The 19481-nt window shown below is 37.0% G+C and overlaps 1 protein-coding gene across 1 annotated transcript; it reads left to right on the top strand.

Moving 5' to 3' along the window:
* The first annotated feature begins 297 nt into the window (after positions 1-297).
* rigi (RNA sensor RIG-I) lies at positions 298-18905 on the top strand. Its single transcript, XM_067370697.1, has 19 exons — positions 298-473; positions 1387-1521; positions 2371-2552; positions 2645-2789; positions 2876-3046; positions 3125-3226; positions 6242-6401; positions 6515-6761; positions 8186-8348; positions 8421-8522; positions 8607-8764; positions 8951-9086; positions 9236-9381; positions 9467-9563; positions 15698-15880; positions 15964-16112; positions 16187-16333; positions 17876-18037; positions 18258-18905. The coding sequence occupies exons 1-19, from the start codon at positions 368-370 to the stop codon at positions 18408-18410; spliced, it is 2844 nt and encodes a 947-aa protein (XP_067226798.1). The 5' UTR covers positions 298-367; the 3' UTR covers positions 18411-18905.
* Positions 18906-19481: the final 576 nt, after the last annotated feature.

The raw sequence follows: 19481 nt of genomic DNA, 5'->3' as shown, positions 1-19481 counted from the left end.
TAAAAAAGCCTCACAAAAGGGGCCTTCTGGATGTTTAGTTGAATAAAGTTACTCTCCTTGTTTTGTTGTTGTCGAAGTGGTTTTTGCAGCACTTACGAAAGGTAGACTGTGTTGTTTTGTGAGGGAGTGTTGCTCTGTGTTTTAAATCTTCATGAGCTGACTAACAAGATTGCAGTTTTGGGCATCGCGAGCGTTTGGAACACGCCTATGTAGACAGCTCACTAGATTTTGAAACCGCTTCGACAAATTATCTTTCGTTTCCTTGTTTGTAGTTTCGCTTTTGTTTCTGGATCAGCTGTGAGCTCCGGATCAGACAGGACCCTGCCGTTCTTCATCATAATCAGTCGTGTCCCGCATCGCCGCTAAAATGTACGAGCTGGAAAAGGAGAATTTGCGGCGCTTGAGCGATAATATCGCGCGGTTTTTACAACCGTCACTTATCAAAACCTTCATGACGGCGTACTTTGATAAAGGTGAGTTAATGGACAAATATCAGCAGGTAAACACTTACTTAAAACCTGCAGATAGCCTATTTGTGATCTTAGTCAAAACATCTTTCAGTTATTTGATTTTAGAGTATTGTATAATCTATAGTGTGTGTATAGTGGCTGCAGGAATATTAACATCCTAAAAACACTTTTATGTCCTACGGGATATTGTAACTTATTGGTGATAATAAAAAGGACCCCCAAATATATATTGAATGTGCAATGTGTAAAATATTGTATATTATGCTTTTTCACCTACTCCTTAGTGTACTGTTAAATTAATTAAAATATTTTTTTTTCTTTTTTTAAATTTAGATTATACATTTTTTTTTTTTTTTTTTTTTTACAAATTTTCTCTAGACTTTTCTACTTTTCTTTTTTAGTAATTTCTTTTAAGAATCCTACAGAAAATAAATGTGAAATATATACTATAAATATTGTACATACCAGTGTTATTTTAGTTTTATTATTGTTTTATTGATATTGTGAAGGGTTTTTTTTTATACTTTTGTTATGTGCTTTTGTCATTTTTTCCTAAACATTGCTTTTTATGGTTCATTTATTTTTATTTCAGTTTTATTTATTTCCAGTTAAGAATGTTATTTTAATAATTTGATCATTTTAATTTAATTTAAAACTTAAACTTATTTCAGTTTATTTCATAGGGAACATTTCTAATTTTCATTTAGTTTAACTAATATTTATAACTTATTTTATTTCAGCTTTATTTCAATTAACATAATTTTTTATAGTAGTTTTAGTTAACAATAATAACTCTGATTCACACTATGGTAGTGAGTAGGATTTTTTTCTTAACAATTTGTAAGTTTTTAGTTTAAATGTTAACAGCTGAGCAATTCCATTATTCAATTCTATTCTATTCTGTCACTCGGCACAGAGACAGTGGAAAAGATTCTCTCTACAGAGGAGACTTTGTCTGTGACCAAAGCTGCCCAGATGCTGCTGGACCAGATGTGTTATCTGGAAAAAGTGGGCTGGTTTCAGGAATTTCTGGACATCCTGTATACCTCAGGTGAGTTCAGTAATTACAGGAGCAAGTAAAATAATGGTTTTATGCACTCCGTTTAAGATTGTCCTTCTCATGCAGGGCTCATAATTGCCTCGAGTTCATGAGAGATGCTGTATCATTCTTAAAAATAAAGATTCTTTATAGGCATCGATGCACTAAGTACAAAAAGCGATAGATGCTATTTACACTAAGTGAAAGTAGCACTATTTTATTTTTCACTACTTTGTGCAAATAGTGGCAGATACTATTTGCACCTCATTGTATTGTAGTACATTATAAAACAGTATGCAATAACAACAACTTATTCAGTGTATTAAAATGCTTTATTGGGACATTTTACTTGTACTTGACATTACCTGCCATAAACCTACCAATTTATTCCCACTATTACATACCTGTGAGGCACCTTATTTCCACTTTTTGACTATTTTCTTAATTTTTATTTCAAATAAATGCTTCTCCGAGTTGATATGCGATAGGAAAAGGGAGAAGAATGAGTTGGGTAAAAGGATCTGAACTTGGTCACATCAAAATCTAATGCCACCTGCCTTACTCTCCACACCACTGATACTGTTATCAGACAGGTTTCTTTTGGAATTTAAAAAAATGGGTGGAGTTATTGTAAATAGCCAACAAGATTAAATAGTGTACATAGACCTTCCACTTAAAATCTGTGGAACATTTCCATTGCACAAAAGGTGGAAAAATGTTCTTTTAGATTTTTAAAATATTCTTCACACTAAGAAAAAATGGTTCTTTTTAAGAACCGATCATTGAAAGGTTCTTAGAGGAAGTAAAATTGGTTGTTCTATGGCATTGCTGTGAAATCGCTGTTTGTGTATGTTGCTGTAGAATATACTGGTCTGCACAAGGCCATTAAGGAGTGGAACTTCAGTGAGTTAGAGGAACTGGATGAGCACCGGAAGCTTTTGGAGAGAATCGAACCATCATTCACCAAACTCATAAAGCCCGGCGAGCTGCTTGCGTACATGAACGACTGTCTCAACATCAGAGAGCGTGAAGAGATCAAAGCGGTGAGTCTTCATCTTCTGTGGTGTTGGTCGGTTGTGTGATGTATGCACATTTGTTTCTGGCCTCACATTCTGTATGTATGTGTATGTTACAGGTGGAAAGCCATCGCGGTTATATAGCTGCCAGTCAGAAACTAGTCGACAGTCTCCTGCGCTCAGATAAACCCAACTGGTTTAAGGTGCTGAAGATTGCACTGGATGCCTGCAGATTCGATCAGGCGCTGGAGCTGCTGGAGTCCAGTAATACTGCAATATTCAGCCACTCTTTCATTTGGTCATTCAGTTCATTCTGTTTTATGATGATGATGAAGATGTATGTCCTGCAGATGGAGGTGGTACGGCTGCGAAGGGCTGCGGATCGGACAGGGAGGCGGAAGCCATGACAACAGAAACCACGACGACAGTGTGTTTTGAGTTCAGAGAGGAGCCTGAGAGTGAAGACATGCTGATGAGCGCAAACAACATGACTCCCACAGAGACACCTAGCAAGTTCACAGGTACACAGCCCGACATCTTGATACCATCACCTGAATGCTCTTGTGTTTGCTGAAATGTGACCTTTGCCCTCTTTGCAGGGGAACATGATCGTTCAGGTGAGATTAAGCTGAGGGAATATCAGAAGGAGCTGACGGCTGCTGCTGTCCAGGGGCAAAACACCATCATCTGCGCCCCTACAGGTGTGTCACACCAAACAAAAGACACTTTCATGTACAAAACAAGTTAAACTGACCAATAAGTTCTACCGGCATCCACACAAGCATTGCTGCTACTGATATACCAATATACCATTTGCTAGAAATTATAATTATGGAATAGTAAGTGTTAATGTGTTAAGTGTTGATGAAAAATAGTTAGACAGGTCATTCCACCAACTTGGAACAGTCAAGGTAAGGGTCTATGAAAGTGAATTTCTACCTCTTTGGGATGGCACCACAAGGAGCTGTTCACCTGAAGAACGCAAGCTTCTGGAGGGCACATTAGTCTGAATAAGTGAGTTTAGGTATAGGGGTGCAAAGCCAGAGGTCATTCTGTGATGCGAGTGGCTATGGGCAACCAGTGCAAAGTGGGTTGGCCGAGATCACAAGCAGTTCTGTCTTTGCAAGATTGAGTGGAAGGTGATGGTCCTTCATCCAGTAATAAATGCCAGATTTCTGAATGACAGATGTAGTGATGACATGTAAATGTATAAGAGAAGTGGTCCAAGTACTGAGCCTTGAGGTACCCCAGTAGCATTGTCTTCGGCTTGTTAAAAACAAGTTTTGTTGCTGCATTCTGGATCAGTTGCAGGTTTGACAGTTCATGCTAGAAGGCCTGCCAAGAGAGCCTAACAATAGTCCAGTCTGGATAGAACAAGAGCTTGGACAAGGAGTTCTCTAGCATGCTCTGATAGGAAGGGACTGGTCTTCCTAATGTTGTGTAAGGCAAATCTGCAGGATCGGGCCGTTGTAGAAATGTGGTCTGTGAAGTTTAACTGATCATCAATCACAACTCCAAGATTCCTTGCTGTCCTGGAAGGAGTTATGGATAATGAACCTAGCTGAATGGAGAAGTTGTGATGAAGTGTTGGGTTTTGGATCACAAGCAGTATTAGTCGAAAAGCAAGTGATGTTCCTTCATCCAGCAAGAAATGCCAGTCAGGCAGGCTGAGATCCGAGTAGCTCCTGTCAGATCATCCGGCTGAAATGAGAGGTAGAGTTGTGTGTCATCAGCATAGCAGTGATAGGAAAAGCCATGTTTCTGAATGACAAGACCTAGATGTATAAGAGAAGTGGCCCAAGCACTGAGCCCTGAGGTACCCCAGTAGCTAGATGTTGCGACTTGGACACCTCACCCCTCCAAGATACCCTAAAGAACCTATCTGAGAGGTAAGACTTGAACCACTAGAGTACAGTTCCTGAGATGCCCTTTGTCTTGAGGATTAACAGGAGGATCTGGTGGTTGACCGTGTCAAAAGCAGCAGACAGATCCACCTGAATAATGCAAGCTTCTGGAGGGCACATAAGTCTGAATAAGTGAGTTTAGGTGTAGGGGTGCAAAGCCAGAGGTCATTCTGTGATGAGAGTGGTTATGGGCAACCAGTGCAAAGTGGGTTGGCCGAGATCACAAACAGTTCTGTCTTTGCAAGGTTGAGTTGAAGGAGATGGTCCTTCATCCAGCAATAAATTTCACTCAGACTGAGATGCGAGTAGCTACCGTCAGATCATCCGGCTGGAATGAGAGGTAGACTTGTGTGTCATCAGCATAGCAGTGATAAGAAAAGCCAGGTTTCTGAACGACAGATCTAGTGATGACATGTAAATGTATAAGAGAAGTGGTCCAAGCACTGAGCCCTGAGGTACTCCAGTAGCTACATGTTGTGACTTGGACACCTCACCCCTCCAAGAGACCCTGAAGAACCTACCTGGGAGGTAAGGCTTGAACCACTGGAGCACAGTTCTTGAGATGCCCTTCATCTTGAGGATTAACAGGAGGATCTGGTGGTTGACTGTATCAAAAGCAGCAGACAGATCCACCTGAAGAACGCAAGCTTCTGGAGGGCACATAAGTCTGAATAAGTGAGTTTAGGTGTAGGGGTGCAGAGCCAGTGGTCGTTCTGTGATCATAGTGGATTCTGGCAACCAGTGCAAGTTTATGAGGAGAGGTGTGACGTGCATTGTCTTCGGCTTGTTAAAAACAAGTTTTGTTGCTGCATTCTGGATCAGTTGCAGAGGTTTGACAGTTCATGCTAGAAGGCCTGCCAAGAGAGCCTAACAATAGTCCAGTCTGGATAGAACAAGAGCTTGGACAAGGAGTTCTGTAGCATGCTCTGATAGGAAGGGCCTGGTCTTCCTAATGTTGTATAAGGCAAATCCACAGGACCGGGCCGTTGTAGAAATGTGGTCTGTGAAGTTTAACTGATCATCAATCACAACTCCAAGGTTCCTGGCTGTCCTGGAAGGAGTTATGGATAATGAACTTACCTGAACGGAGAAGTTGTGATGAAGTGTTTGGTTGGCCGGGATCACAAGCAGTTCTGTCTTGGCAAAGTTGAGTTGAAGGTGATGTTCCTTCATCCAGCAAGAAATGCCAGTCAGGCAGGCTTAGATCCGAGTAGCTACCGTCAGATCATCCAGCTGGAATGAGAGGTAGAGTTGTGTGTCACCAGCATAGCAGTGTTAGGAAAAGCCATGTTTCTGAATGACAGAACTTAGATGCAGAAGAGAAGTGGTCCAAGCACTAAGCCCTGAGGCACCCCAGTAGCTAGATGTCGCAACCTAGACACCTCACCCCTCCAAGATACCTTTGTCTTGAGGATTGACAGGAGGATCTGGTGGTTAACTGTGTCAAAAGCAGCAGACAGACCCAGCAAGATGGGTACTGATGATTTTGATCTTGCCAGTCTCAGAGCTTCAATAACCAAGAGCAGGGCAGTCTCAGTTGAGTGTCCACTTTTGAAGTCAGACTGGTAGTGTGAGATAAGTAGACTGTTGGTTGAACAAGTGTTTTTGCAAAGAATGGTAGAAGGGATACCAGTCTGTAGTTTTCTAAAAGTGCTGGGTTTAGGATAGGTTTCTTAAGCAGTTGGGGTTATCTGAAATATCAACATATCAACACCATATCCTATGTGATATAACATTATTGAATTTATACAATTAACACATTTTTGCCACATTGTCATAAATGCCTCTTTTATCCATTTCACTTTTCCTCAGGATGTGGAAAAACAATTGTGGCATTGGCCATCTGTGAATACCACCTGAAACAGAATCCTGGACGGGCAAAGATTGTGTTCTTGGCAACCAAGGTTGACGTCTATGAACAACAGTACAAGCTTTTCATGAAACACTTTTCCCGCACCGATCCCAGCATCAGGCACGATCCCTCTCACACACACATACACACACACACACACACACACTCACACATGACTCATGGCTCACATCCAGACAGTTCTTGCTCTCTAAAGCGTGTGTTGTGTGCTGCAGGGTGACGGGTATGTGCGGTGATATGGATCTGTCCGTGCAGTGGCTCATAGAGAATCATGATATCGTGGTGATGACGGCTCAGATCCTGGTGAACGCACTGCAGAGCGGAGAGGTGCCGTCACTGGAGGTGCTGTCTCTCATCCTGCTGGATGAGTGTCACAACACGACTGGAAAACACCCATACAACAACATCATGACCCGCTACCTGGACACCAAACTCGCCTCCAGCACACACTCACTGCCACAGGTGCCACATGATTGGTTTTGTTCTATTCTACACCCAATCTTAGATGCTGAATAAATAACACCCTGGATTGATGGCCAGTCCTTTGCAGTCTATTCTTTTAAATTATCCAATCATTGCTTTATTTATTTATGTATTTATTTATTTATTTATTTATTAATTCATAAATTTACAAAAAATATTTTCAAAATTTTTTTATGTAATTCATTTTTGTTTTTTCTAGGGTAAACTTTTTTAAAATTTATTTTATTTTAGAGGTGGATTGTTGGCCAATTTATTGTGGTCCATTCTATCCTATATTTTATTTTATTTTTTTATTTTATTTTATTGGTGGATAGTAGGCCAATCTATTCTATCCTATCCTATTTATTTTGTTTAAATTTATTTATTTATTTAGAACTTTACTAAAAAATTATTTACAATTTTTTTAATTTAATTCATTTTTGTTTTTTGTAGGGTAAATGTTTTTTAAATGTATTTTATTTTAGAGGTGGTTAGATGGCCAATTTATTGTGGTGCATTATATCCTATCCTGTTTTGTTTTGTTTTATTTTATTTTATTTTATTGGTGGGTAGGCCAACCTATTGCAGTCTATTCTATCTTATCCATTTATTTTATTTTATTTTATTTCATTGGTGGATAGTAGGTCATTGCCGTCAATTCTATCTTAAGGATTTTATTTTATTTTATTTTATTTTATTTTATTTTATTTTATTTTATTTTATTTTATTGGTGGATAGTAGGCCATTGCCGTCAATTCTATCTTAACGATTTTTTTATTTTATTTTATTTTATTTTATTTTATTTTATTTTATTTTATTTTATTTTATTGTATTTTATTTTATATTATTTTATTTTATTTTATTGGTGGTTAGTAGGCCAATCTATTCTATCCTATCCTGTTTATTTTGTTTAAAATTATTTATTTATTTATAAGTTTAATAAAAAATTATTTACAATTTTTGTTTTTTGTAGGGTAAATGTTTTTTAAATGTATTTTATTTTAGAGGTGGATAGATGGCCTATTTATTGTGGTGCATTATATCCTATCCTGTTTTGTTTTGTTGTATTTTATTCTATTGGTAGATAGTAGGTCATTGCAGTCAATTTTGTTTTATTTTATTTTATTTTATTTTATTTTATTTTATTTTATTTTATTTTATTTTATTTTATTTTATTTTATTGGTGGATAGTAGGCCATTGCCGTCAATTCTATCTTATGTATTTCATTTTATTTTATTTGTGGGTAGTAGGCCAACCTTATCCATTTATTTTATTTTATTTTATTTTATTGGTGGATAGAAGGCCAATCTATTGCAGTCTATTCTATCCTATCCTGTTTTATTTTTGATTTTATTTGACTTTATTTGTCTATTCTATCATGTTCTGTTTTATTCTATTCTAATGTTAATCGCACCTGTCACAGATTGTGGGCCTGACGGCGTCGGTTGGCATCGGTTCCTTCAAGAACAGGCCGGAGGCAGAGAACAATATCTTACAGCTCTGTGCCAACCTGGACACCAGGGTCATCACCACGGTTAAGAAACAGCTGGATGAGCTCAAGACGTACGTGCACACACCTGAGAAAGGTAAGGATTCACATGCAGAAACACACACACATACAATATTACAGTATTATTAATCATGCCTGTGCTTGTCAGAATTTTTTGAGGTTCCCAAGCACACGTATGACCCCTTCATCAGAATAATCAAAAACATCATGGGTAACATCGAGCAGCTGGCGCAGAAGGCCTTCAACATCGGTACATGCTCCTTCCCTCCATAAACATGCTGTGACAAACTAATAAACACTCTAACTCACACTAACACGTGTCTCTGTGCTTCAGAGAGCCTGTCAAACATCCAGAACCGCGAGTACGGCTCTCAGAAATATGAGCAGTGGATCGTCTCAGTTCAGAAGAGCTGCAGAGTCATACAGATGAAGGACATCAACGAGGAGAGACGAATCTGCAGAGAACTCTACAACTACACCGAACACCTGCGGGTGAGACAGACGGATAGATAGATAGATAGATAGATAGATAGATAGATAGATAGATAGATAGATAGATAGATAGATAGATAGATAGATAGATAGATAGATAGATAGATAGATAGATAGATAGATAGATAGATAGTCAGCTCAATTTGAGTGATCAGAATCTGATGATGCTCTCTTATCCTCCTTCAGAAATATAACGACGCTCTGATCATTAATGAGGACGCCCGCACTAAAGATGCTCTTGATTATCTGGACGGGTTTTTTGAGCAGGTCCGAAACGCCGGCTACGATGAGACAGAGAGGAAACTCACTGCGTTCTACGACAGTAAAGAACTTTAATGTTATTTACTTTTGCTTTATCAGCATTATGTTACATTTGACTTCAGCTTCCTGTGGCAGACGCCTAGTGTGTAAAACAGACGATTAGGAGGAACATCAGCCACTTCAGGGAGTCTGTGTGTTTCTCTAATGCAGGTCAGCGGCCGCAGTTGCTACATTTGGCCACAGAGGGGCAGCAGAACCCTAAACTAGAGGAGCTGAAGTTCATCCTGGAGGAAGAGTATCACAACAATGAAGAGACGCGCACCGTCCTGTTCGTTAAGACACGCGCCCTCGCTGACGTGAGTCTGAGCTCAGTGATGAGACTCCTGCACGTTCTTCAAATGTGATATCTAATACGCGCGTGTGTGTTTACACATATATAAGGCCATGAAGAAATGGATCGATGACACCGATTCCCTGAAGTTCCTGAAGCCTGGAGTTCTGATAGGAAAAGGACGAAAATCCAACTTTACCGGCTCAGGTGGGAAATTAAACACAATCACTGCATTCACTTGATTTATGTGCGTCATGATCATAAAATGGTTTCTGCTTTAGTACTTGAATTTAGTTTTACAGACAGACATATATAATAAAACTGAAGTTTTAATTTAAAAAAAATTCCTGACTGAGCAGAGCTGGAATCTTGAAAAAGAAGCAACTAATATATATATATATATATATATATATATATATATATATATATATATATATATATATATATATATATATATATATCCAAAATAAAGCCAGATGGTTAAATGTTTGAAATTGAAGAAATTAAGAATGAATATTACTATTTAATTCATAATTTTCACGATTCGATTTGATTTCTATATATATCGACTGTATTGGATCAGTTACAGTATATGCCAAATTTTCTAGAGGAAAAAATCTACACATGGGAGCAAGCTGGTACTACTATAATAATATTGAAGGTTAAAATTCACTTATTCATATAATAAAACTTAAATTACACTCAAGTAAATTTTAGATTTACATAATCATATTTCTACTCCGATTCCTTTTTGTTAAAATATAAACATTTAAATCGCGGCTGTCATAACTGATTTATTCAAACATGCATTAAATATTGAAGAACATTAAAAATTATAATGAATATATAATGGTGCATAGCTATATCTATGTTTATGGTCACTGAATATGTTTTTCTGAGGGAAATGTGACGTTACGTGACATTGTTTACAAGCTGTTTGAAGCACTGATTGAGCGATTACACGAGACATGATACGGATTTCAGTAAGTTGTACTGTATATTTTAACATACCTTCAGATGTTCATGTTTATTTCGCTGTAACTGGTATTGAAGCGGAGGAGAGGATGATCACATGCTTCTCTTTAACTGAGGCGCTAAAGCGATCCGTCACGCCACATTAAACAGCGCCAAAACGGTTTTTATTTTCTGAATCTCATAATAAGATGGACGTCATTTGAAATCTGAGACTTTGCTTCATTTCAAAAGTAACAAAGATTATTGTGATTTATTGAATGGGAGGAGCTACATATTCTGCTCATTCATCAGCTGAAAACAGACTAGACTAATCGATTCTTGGGATTTAAGAATCAATATCGGTTCATAAAAATGAGAATGGATTAAAATCGAGAAATCAATATTTTTTTACCCAGCCCTAATTGTAACCTTACAGTTGTACTATCGGGGCTTGACCCTTAATATTATTAGGGGCCAAGCACCGAAGGTGCTTAGGCACCTATTGTTATTGTTGGCGTTCCGTACGCTTATTATTAGGGGCCAAGCACCGAAGGTGCTTAGGCACCTATTGTTATTGTTGGCGTTCCGTACGCTTATTAGGGGCCAAGCACCGAAGGTGCTTAGGCACCTATTGTTATTGTTGGCGTTCCGTACGCTTATTAGGGGCCAAGCACCGAAGGTGCTTAGGCACCTATTGTTATTGTTGGCGTTCCGTACGCTTATTATTATTCTTCTTCTTCTTCTTCCGCTCTTGAAGTCTATGGCAGCCCATAGAACCGCTTGCGGGAAAGTTGTGAAATTTGGCACACAGTCAGAGGACAGTCTGACCTTTGTCCATAGCAAATTTGGAGTCTCTAACTCAATCCCTCTAGCGCCACCAGCTGTCCAAATTTGCACTTATATTTATGTTAATAACTTTTGAACCATAAGGGCTAGAAACACAATTCTTTTTTCCTCTTATCCCTTGCCTCAAGACGAATCGAACGCACCATATGACGTCATTTTCCGTCATGAAAATTTTTCCGCCATTTTGAATTTTCTGAAAAACTTACTTTTTCGAACTCCTCCTAGGCCGTTACTCCGATTTTCATGAAAATTGAATCAGATCATCTTCAGACCATGCTGACAAAAAGTTATGGAATTCAAGTTGATTCCTCAAACCGTTTTCGAAAAACTAACGAACGAATTGTACGTAGTGCTTGCGAAAACAGAAGTAAGGCTGTATCTCCGCAACGCTTTATTGTATTCAGACCAAACTTGGTACATGTCATCACAAGCATGACCTGAGGTACCATGCAGTGTTTCGGCGCAGCGCCACCTACTGGTGCGGAGATATGAAAAATGGGTATTTTTGCTTATAACTTCTGATGGGTTTGTCCAAAAATCATAAATTTGGTCTCGTTGGATTCGGGGAATCATGCCGAGTCGAATTATATCCAATTTTCCCAATTCGGCCATTTTGGCCGTCGGCCATTTTGAATTTTGTGCTAAAATGCTGTATTTTACGAACGTATTAACGTATCTTTACAAAACTTGGTATGGGTCATCAGCACAATGCCCTGAAGGAGCCTGAGAAGTTTCGGCACAGCGCCGCCTTGTGGTCAAAAGTTATAACAAAATTTACAAAAATGCTAATAACTTTTGACTGTATTCACCAATTGTAATGAAACTGGTCTCAGTAGATTCCTTGGGTCATGCTGAGAACAAAGATATCAAATTTGCCATAGTCAGCTAAACTTCCTGTCCGCCATATTGTTTTTCTTTAAAAACCTACTTTTTCGAATTCCTCCTAGACCGTTGCTCCGATTTTCACCAAAATTGAACCGTGTCATCGTCAGACCATGCCGACAAAAAGTTATGGATTTCAAGTCGATATGTCAAACCGTTTTCGTATACCAGAGCAAAGAATTTGAGGCATGATGCAAAAACGACTCTTGAAGCTGTATCTCTTCAGTGCTTTGACATATTCAGACCAAACTTGGTATGTGTCTTCACAAGCATGACCTGAGGCAGCATACTCTGTTTCGGCGCAGCGCCACCTACTGGAGTGGAGATATTAAAAATGCCATTTTTGCTTATAACTTCTGATGGGTTTGACCAAAATTCATAAATTTGGTATGGGTCATCAGGACAATGCACTGAAGGAGCCTGAGAAGTTTCGGACCAGCGCCAGCTTGTGGTCAAAAGATATAACAAAATTGACAAAAATGCTAATAACTTTTTTTCTAATTGCTCACTACTGCTGGTCTGATGCTCCCAGCCATGTTGGCTTGCTTCTTGTGCCATTTTTGTGCTTGGCCCCGTAATTGCTGCTTGCAGCTATATTTATTCTTCTTCTTCTTCTTCCGCTCTTGAAGTCTATGGCAGCCCATAGAACCGCTTGCGGGAAAGTTGTGAAATTTGGCACACAGTCAGAGGACAGTCTGACCTTTGTCCATAGCAAATTTGGAGTCTCTAACTCAATCCCTCTAGCGCCACCAGCTGTCCAAATTTGCACTTATATTTATGTTAATAACTTTTGAACCATAAGGGCTAGAAACACAATTCTTTTTTCCTCTTATTCCTTGCCTCAAGACGAATCGAACGCACCATATGACGTCATTTTCCGTCATGAAAATTTTTCCGCCATTTTGAATTTTCTGAAAAACTTACTTTTTCGAACTCCTCCTAGGCCGTTACTCCGATTTTCATGAAAATTGAATCAGATCATCTTCAGACCATGCTGACAAAAAGTTATGGAATTCAAGTTGATTCCTCAAACCGTTTTCGAAAAACTAACGAACGAATTGTACGTAGTGCTTGCGAAAACAGAAGTAAGGCTGTATCTCCGCAACGCTTTATTGTATTCAGACCAAACTTGGTACATGTCATCACAAGCATGACCTGAGGTACCATGCAGTGTTTCGGCGCAGCGCCACCTACTGGTGCGGAGATATGAAAAATGGGTATTTTTGCTTATAACTTCTGATGGGTTTGTCCAAAAATCATAAATTTGGTCTCGTTGGATTCGGGGAATCATGCCGAGTCGAATTATATCCAATTTTCCCAATTCGGCCATTTTGGCCGTCGGCCATTTTGAATTTTGTGCTAAAATGCTGTATTTTACGAACGTATTAACGTATCTTTACAAAACTTGGTATGGGTCATCAGCACAATGCCCTGAAGGAGCCTGAGAAGTTTCGGCACAGCGCCGCCTTGTGGTCAAAAGTTATAACAAAATTTACAAAAATGCTAATAACTTTTGACTGTATTCACCAATTGTAATGAAACTGGTCTCAGTAGATTCCTTGGGTCATGCTGAGAACAAAGATATCACATTTGCCATAGTCAGCTAAACTTCCTGTCCGCCATATTGTTTTTCTTTAAAAACCTACTTTTTCGAATTCCTCCTAGACCGTTGCTCCGATTTTCACCAAAATTGAACCGTGTCATCGTCAGACCATGCCGACAAAAAGTTATGGATTTCAAGTCGATATGTCAAACCGTTTTCGTATACCAGAGCAAAGAATTTGAGGCATGATGCAAAAACGACTCTTGAAGCTGTATCTCTTCAGTGCTTTGACATATTCAGACCAAACTTGGTATGTGTCTTCACAAGCATGACATGAGGCAGCATACTCTGTTTCGGCGCAGCGCCACCTACTGGAGTGGAGATATTAAAAATGCCATTTTTGCTTATAACTTCTGATGGGTTTGACCAAAATTCATAAATTTGGTATGGGTCATCAGGACAATGCACTGAAGGAGCCTGAGAAGTTTCGGACCAGCGCCAGCTTGTGGTCAAAAGATATAACAAAATTGACAAAAATGCTAATAACTTTTTTTCTAATTGCTCACTACTGCTGGTCTGATGCTCCCAGCCATGTTGGCTTGCTTCTTGTGCCATTTTTGTGCTTGGCCCCGTAATTGCTGCTTGCAGCTATATTTATTATTATTATTATTATTCCACTCTTGAGTCTATGGCAGCCCATAGAACTGATGATAAAATGTTATGAAATTTGGAAATTTATCGTAGCGAATTTGGTTTTTCTACCTCTAGCGCCACCAACAGTCCAAAGATTCATCATGTTTATGCTCATAACTTTTGACGCGTAAGTCCTACAAATAAAATTCCATGGCTCATGCCTATTTGATGCGTCTGTATGATGTCATTTCCCTCATGAAAATTTAGAATTTTCCGAAAAACTACTTTTTTCAAACTCCTCCGATGGCGTTTCTCCAGTTTGCATGAAATTTGGTATGTCGCATCTACTTACACTCCAGGCGAAAAGTTATTAAAAGATTTTTGATTGCCCAATCCAATCTAGTATAACGCGTCAACGAATTTGACGGCGAGCATGCAAAAAATGGATTTGATGCTGTATCTTCGTAATGAATTGGGTTTATTGTCGCCAAACTTGGTATGACTTGAGGGTACATGCACAGTATTGTCACAGCACCACCTACTGGTGCCAAGATAGAAAAAATGGCTATTTTTGCTTATAAAATCATGAGGATGGTCTCCTTAAGAGTCCTTGGTCGGCCATTTTGGGTGTCGGCCATTTTGATTTTTGGCATAAAATGCTGTTTTACGAACACATGAATGTATCGTTACGAAACTCGGTATGATTCATTGAGGCCATGTTCTGAGATGACCTGTAAAGTTTTAGGTCAGCGCCCCCTAGTGGTCAAGAGATATAATGAAATTTATGAAAATGCTTATAACATATGAAAAATTCAACATATTGTCATTTAACTCACCATATTAGATTTGTTGCCTTATGCCGAGTCCTACGATACCAAATTTGCCATATTCTACCATACTTACTGTCCGCCATATTGAATTTTATTCAAAACCTACTTTTTCTAACTCCTCAATAATTTCTAACAAAAATTATAACCTAGAAACCTTTTTTGTGCTTTATTAGAAATTTGTATTTACATCAAAATCTCAATTTTTATCATTTTTTTATATTAAGTAGATTTCATTTTTACATTTAAATTGTTTCATTTTAATTGTAGTTAGTAGTTAATAGTATATTTAATAGTATTAATAGTTAATAGTATTTAATAGTATTTTTGTAATGTTTTTAGTTTTTTTTTAAATGTTATTTTAGTTTTTATTAACTTACACACTATATATATATATATATATATATATATATATGTATATATGTTTTTTTTTGGTTAATTTTTATTTAATTTTAAGTAATAAAAATGTTCCTTTGGTATCAGTTTTAGTTGACAGTAATATGGCATTATTTTCATGACAGTTGTCGTTACAGTAATGCAAAACTATGTAAAAATCATATTAGAGAGATTAGACAGTAATTGACACATGATAGTTTTCATTTGTGTCACATGTTTTGATCACATGTGTTGTGTGTGTTTGTGTTGTTGTGCTGCAGTAATGACACTGACCAGTAAGAAGGGGGTTTTGGACTCTTTTAAGAGCACAGATCAGAACTCAGATCAGAGTAAGATACTCATCGCTACATCAGTCGCTGATGAAGGCATCGATATCCCACAGTGCAACCTGGTTCTGATGTATGAATATGTGGGTAACGTGGTGAAGATGGTGCAAGTTCGAGGTAACAAACATGTACACTCTTTCACACACATACAGTATAAACACAAATACACTGATTCACCACATACATGTGTGTGTGTGTAGGTCGTGGTCGTGCGCAGGGCAGCCGGTGTTTCCTGATCTCCAGTAGTAAGGAATGCATTGAGAAGGAGCGCATAAACATGATTAAGGAGCAAATCGTGGAGGAGGCCATTGTCCAACTGCAGAGCCACCCCGCTGAACTCAGTAACAAGGTTCGGCACTTTCACTGCATGTTTTAAACATTAGTGCATCTCTTCTGCATGACGTTGAATGTGTGTGTGTTCAGGTGGATGTGTTGCAGAGAGAAGATAAGGCCCGGAGGGATCACGTCAGCGCCAGTCCCGACAAACCCAAAACACGCGGCAGCTACCAGCTCCTCTGCGGCAAGTGCAAGAAGTTTGCTTGCTTTAGTGACGACCTCAGAGTCGTGCAGGTATGACCTTAATAATGAAATAAATTATAAAAATTAAATAAATATATAGGGCTGCACAATTAATTTAAATAAATGTGAAATCGTTATGTGTGTGTTTATCAAATGCAGTGCATGAGTGAAGCAGGTAAAGTACAGTTGTATCATTACAACAGTTATATATTACAATATATTTCTGTCTTCAATTTTTATAAAGTTAAAAATAATAAAATAAAATACTTAAAACCTTTAAATCTCAGGCTTTTTAAACTACTTATCTAATAAAATCTTAAAAGCCTTCAAACTTCAAGCTTTTTAAACTAATATTAAAAATACCTAAAAACTTGTAATTTTTTAAAACTACTTAATATTTTTAAACTACTTAAAAATACTTAAAAACTTTAAGCTATTAAAACTACTTATCTAAATAAAACTTAACCTTCGAACTTCAAGGATTTTTAAACTACTTATTTAAAAAAACAAACAAAAAAAAAAATTCAAGATTTTTCAACTACTTCTCTTTAAAATACTTAACTTAAAGCTTTTAAAACTACTTATCTAAAAAAATCTTTAAACTTAAAGCTTTTTAAAATACTTGTATTAAAAATACTTAAAGATTTTAAAACTAATCTTAAAAAACCTTCAAACATCAAACTTTTTAATCTTCAAACTTCAACCTTATTAAACAACTTATATTAAAAATACTTAAAAACTTCAAGATTTATAAACTACTTCTCTTTAAAATACTTAAAAACTTAAAACTACTTATCTAAAAATACCTTTAAAAAAAGCTTTTTAAACTACTTATATTAAAAATACTTCAAATGTCAAGCTTTTTAAACTACTTATATTAAAAATACTTAAACTTAAAGATTTTAAAACTACTTATCTAAAAAAAACTTAAAACCTTCAAACTTCAAGCTCAAGCTTTTTAAGCTACTTCCTGGCTTGGCTTTCTCAAGCCAAAAACATATAATTTTGTCTACAAACTTTACTATCTAGTTAATAATTAGCATTAAATATAATAGGCCTAGTTTCACAGACAGGGCTTAGCCTAAACCAGGATTAGGCTTTAGTTCAATTCTGGCATTTAAGTAGCTTTTATAAATGTACACTAGAAAAAAACATTACTGGTGTGCATCTTGAGACAAAACAATGGCTCTGACATATTTTAAGATCTGTCAGAACAAGTTGAAATGTCTCAAACATGCATTTTAGTCTAGGACTAGCTTAAGCCTCTTCTGTGAAGCTGGGGGATAATAATATAAAAACAATACTTTTTTATTATCATACTGCAGTTCAAATTGCAATATATGACAAAATAATCACTATCAATATAATTTATATATCAATAATCATTTTTAAATGAAAAATTAAAACTAAAACTTCTCTACTAAAACTAAAAATCTCATAAGGAAATATTTTATAGTAAATGTTTTATGTCAAAGGTGTTAGCCACTTTTCAGAGCCATCAAAACTGTTTTGTGTCCCCACCTATTACTAAGGATGTGTCCATCTTTTTGTTTGTTTGTCTCTTTCATCCTTCTCATTCTCTCTTTCCGGCAGGAGTCTCATCACATCGCTCTGGATCGCTCCATGTTTGAACGCTGTGTAACTGTTCCTCATAAGAACCCAAAAACCTTCCAAGGCTTCAATAAGAAAGAGAAGATGCTCTGTGCCGAGTGCAAACGCGACTGGGGCCTCATCGCCTCTCACCTCACGATCCAGGTGACACTCAACTCTTTCACCCTCTGAGCAAGACATTTGGAGCAGTGCTATTTTATAGATTTGTTCTGTTTTCATTCTCATTTTAAAGTTTTAGTAATTTTTGTAACATGTCAGTATAGTTTTTAGTTACTTTAGTACTAACACTTTTAACACTGATTCTGATTATTACCTGAAGTATTTGATCATTAACGGATGTATTCTTTTTGTCATGTGACTCCAGGATCTGCCGCTGTTGAAGATTGAGAGTTTCGTGGTGCAGAATTGCGACACTCGCCAGCAGTTTTACTTCAGGAAATGGCGCGACGTGACATTTGCCATCCGAGAGTTTGACATGACGGAGATCACGCCTCAAACATGGCCGATGAGAGACTGAGGATGCCAAACACAACATTACAAGCTTGAATCTTTCTTATCTCACTCTAAATTTTAATTGCTAGTACTTTTTAATTTGATGAACTCTGATTGTGTAGTCTAACTAACCAACACACACAGATAGAACATATAGATCACAATTAGTTAATTACTTTGATGTTACATGTTGAACTTGATTGAAAATGAATTCTCTAATAAGGCACTTTTTGTTGTGTATTTTAACATTTTAATTCAGACTTGGACAGGACAACTTATCCTGGTAAATTCAACTGATTAATTAGACATGACTATGTAAGATCTGAAATTAATAAATAAAATAACTGATAATGATTTGATATGAATGTCTGATACATTTGATATTAAAATCAAATATCTAATGAATGTAAAATATTATTTTATGTTAAGAACACAAAGCCTATCTTAGGACCATTTTTGCATTGTAACCACTGATCTATATTTGTATATATAATCAATTAAGCAACATTTTTTATATGTAATTCTTGTTAGGTTAATGCAAGACGATAAATATATATTAAAATTAAAGCTAACTGAAATGAAAAAATCATCATATTAGAAAGATTCGCAGTATGAATAACAAATGACAAAAAAAAAAAAACATTATACAGTCGTAAAATTATTTGGAAAAGAGTGATTAATTGCTTTGAAAATAATTCACAATGCAAATGTATACAAAAAAAATGTAATGGTCCTAAACTTTTTTCCTAATTCTCTTGCTAGATTATTCGCCCTGTGAGGTGGAAAATGGTTCAATTAAAACAATTAATGCCAGTCTATAAAGCCTTAAGTTAATGATGCTTGAAATTCCCAGCGTTCACTTGCATCCGGAGCAGAACCTGGATGTGAATGAGGAATAAGAGCGGCATTCATCAAAGGATGAGCCGTCGGTGTCGCTGTTTGTGAATTTAGGACAGGTTTACAGGCAAAAACTGGTTCCTGCATGGAAATATTCATGCCTTTACAGCCTTTGTTTCAAATCATTTTGAGATTATTTCTTCAATATAAATATATATCAGTAACTACAGTAAGATTTAGTTAACATAATTATTTCTTA

The sequence above is a fragment of the Chanodichthys erythropterus genome, chromosome 20 (assembly GCF_024489055.1).
Source record: "Chanodichthys erythropterus isolate Z2021 chromosome 20, ASM2448905v1, whole genome shotgun sequence".
Classification (NCBI taxonomy): Eukaryota; Metazoa; Chordata; class Actinopteri; order Cypriniformes; family Xenocyprididae; genus Chanodichthys; species Chanodichthys erythropterus.
This window is presented reverse-complemented; position numbering and strand designations above follow the sequence as displayed.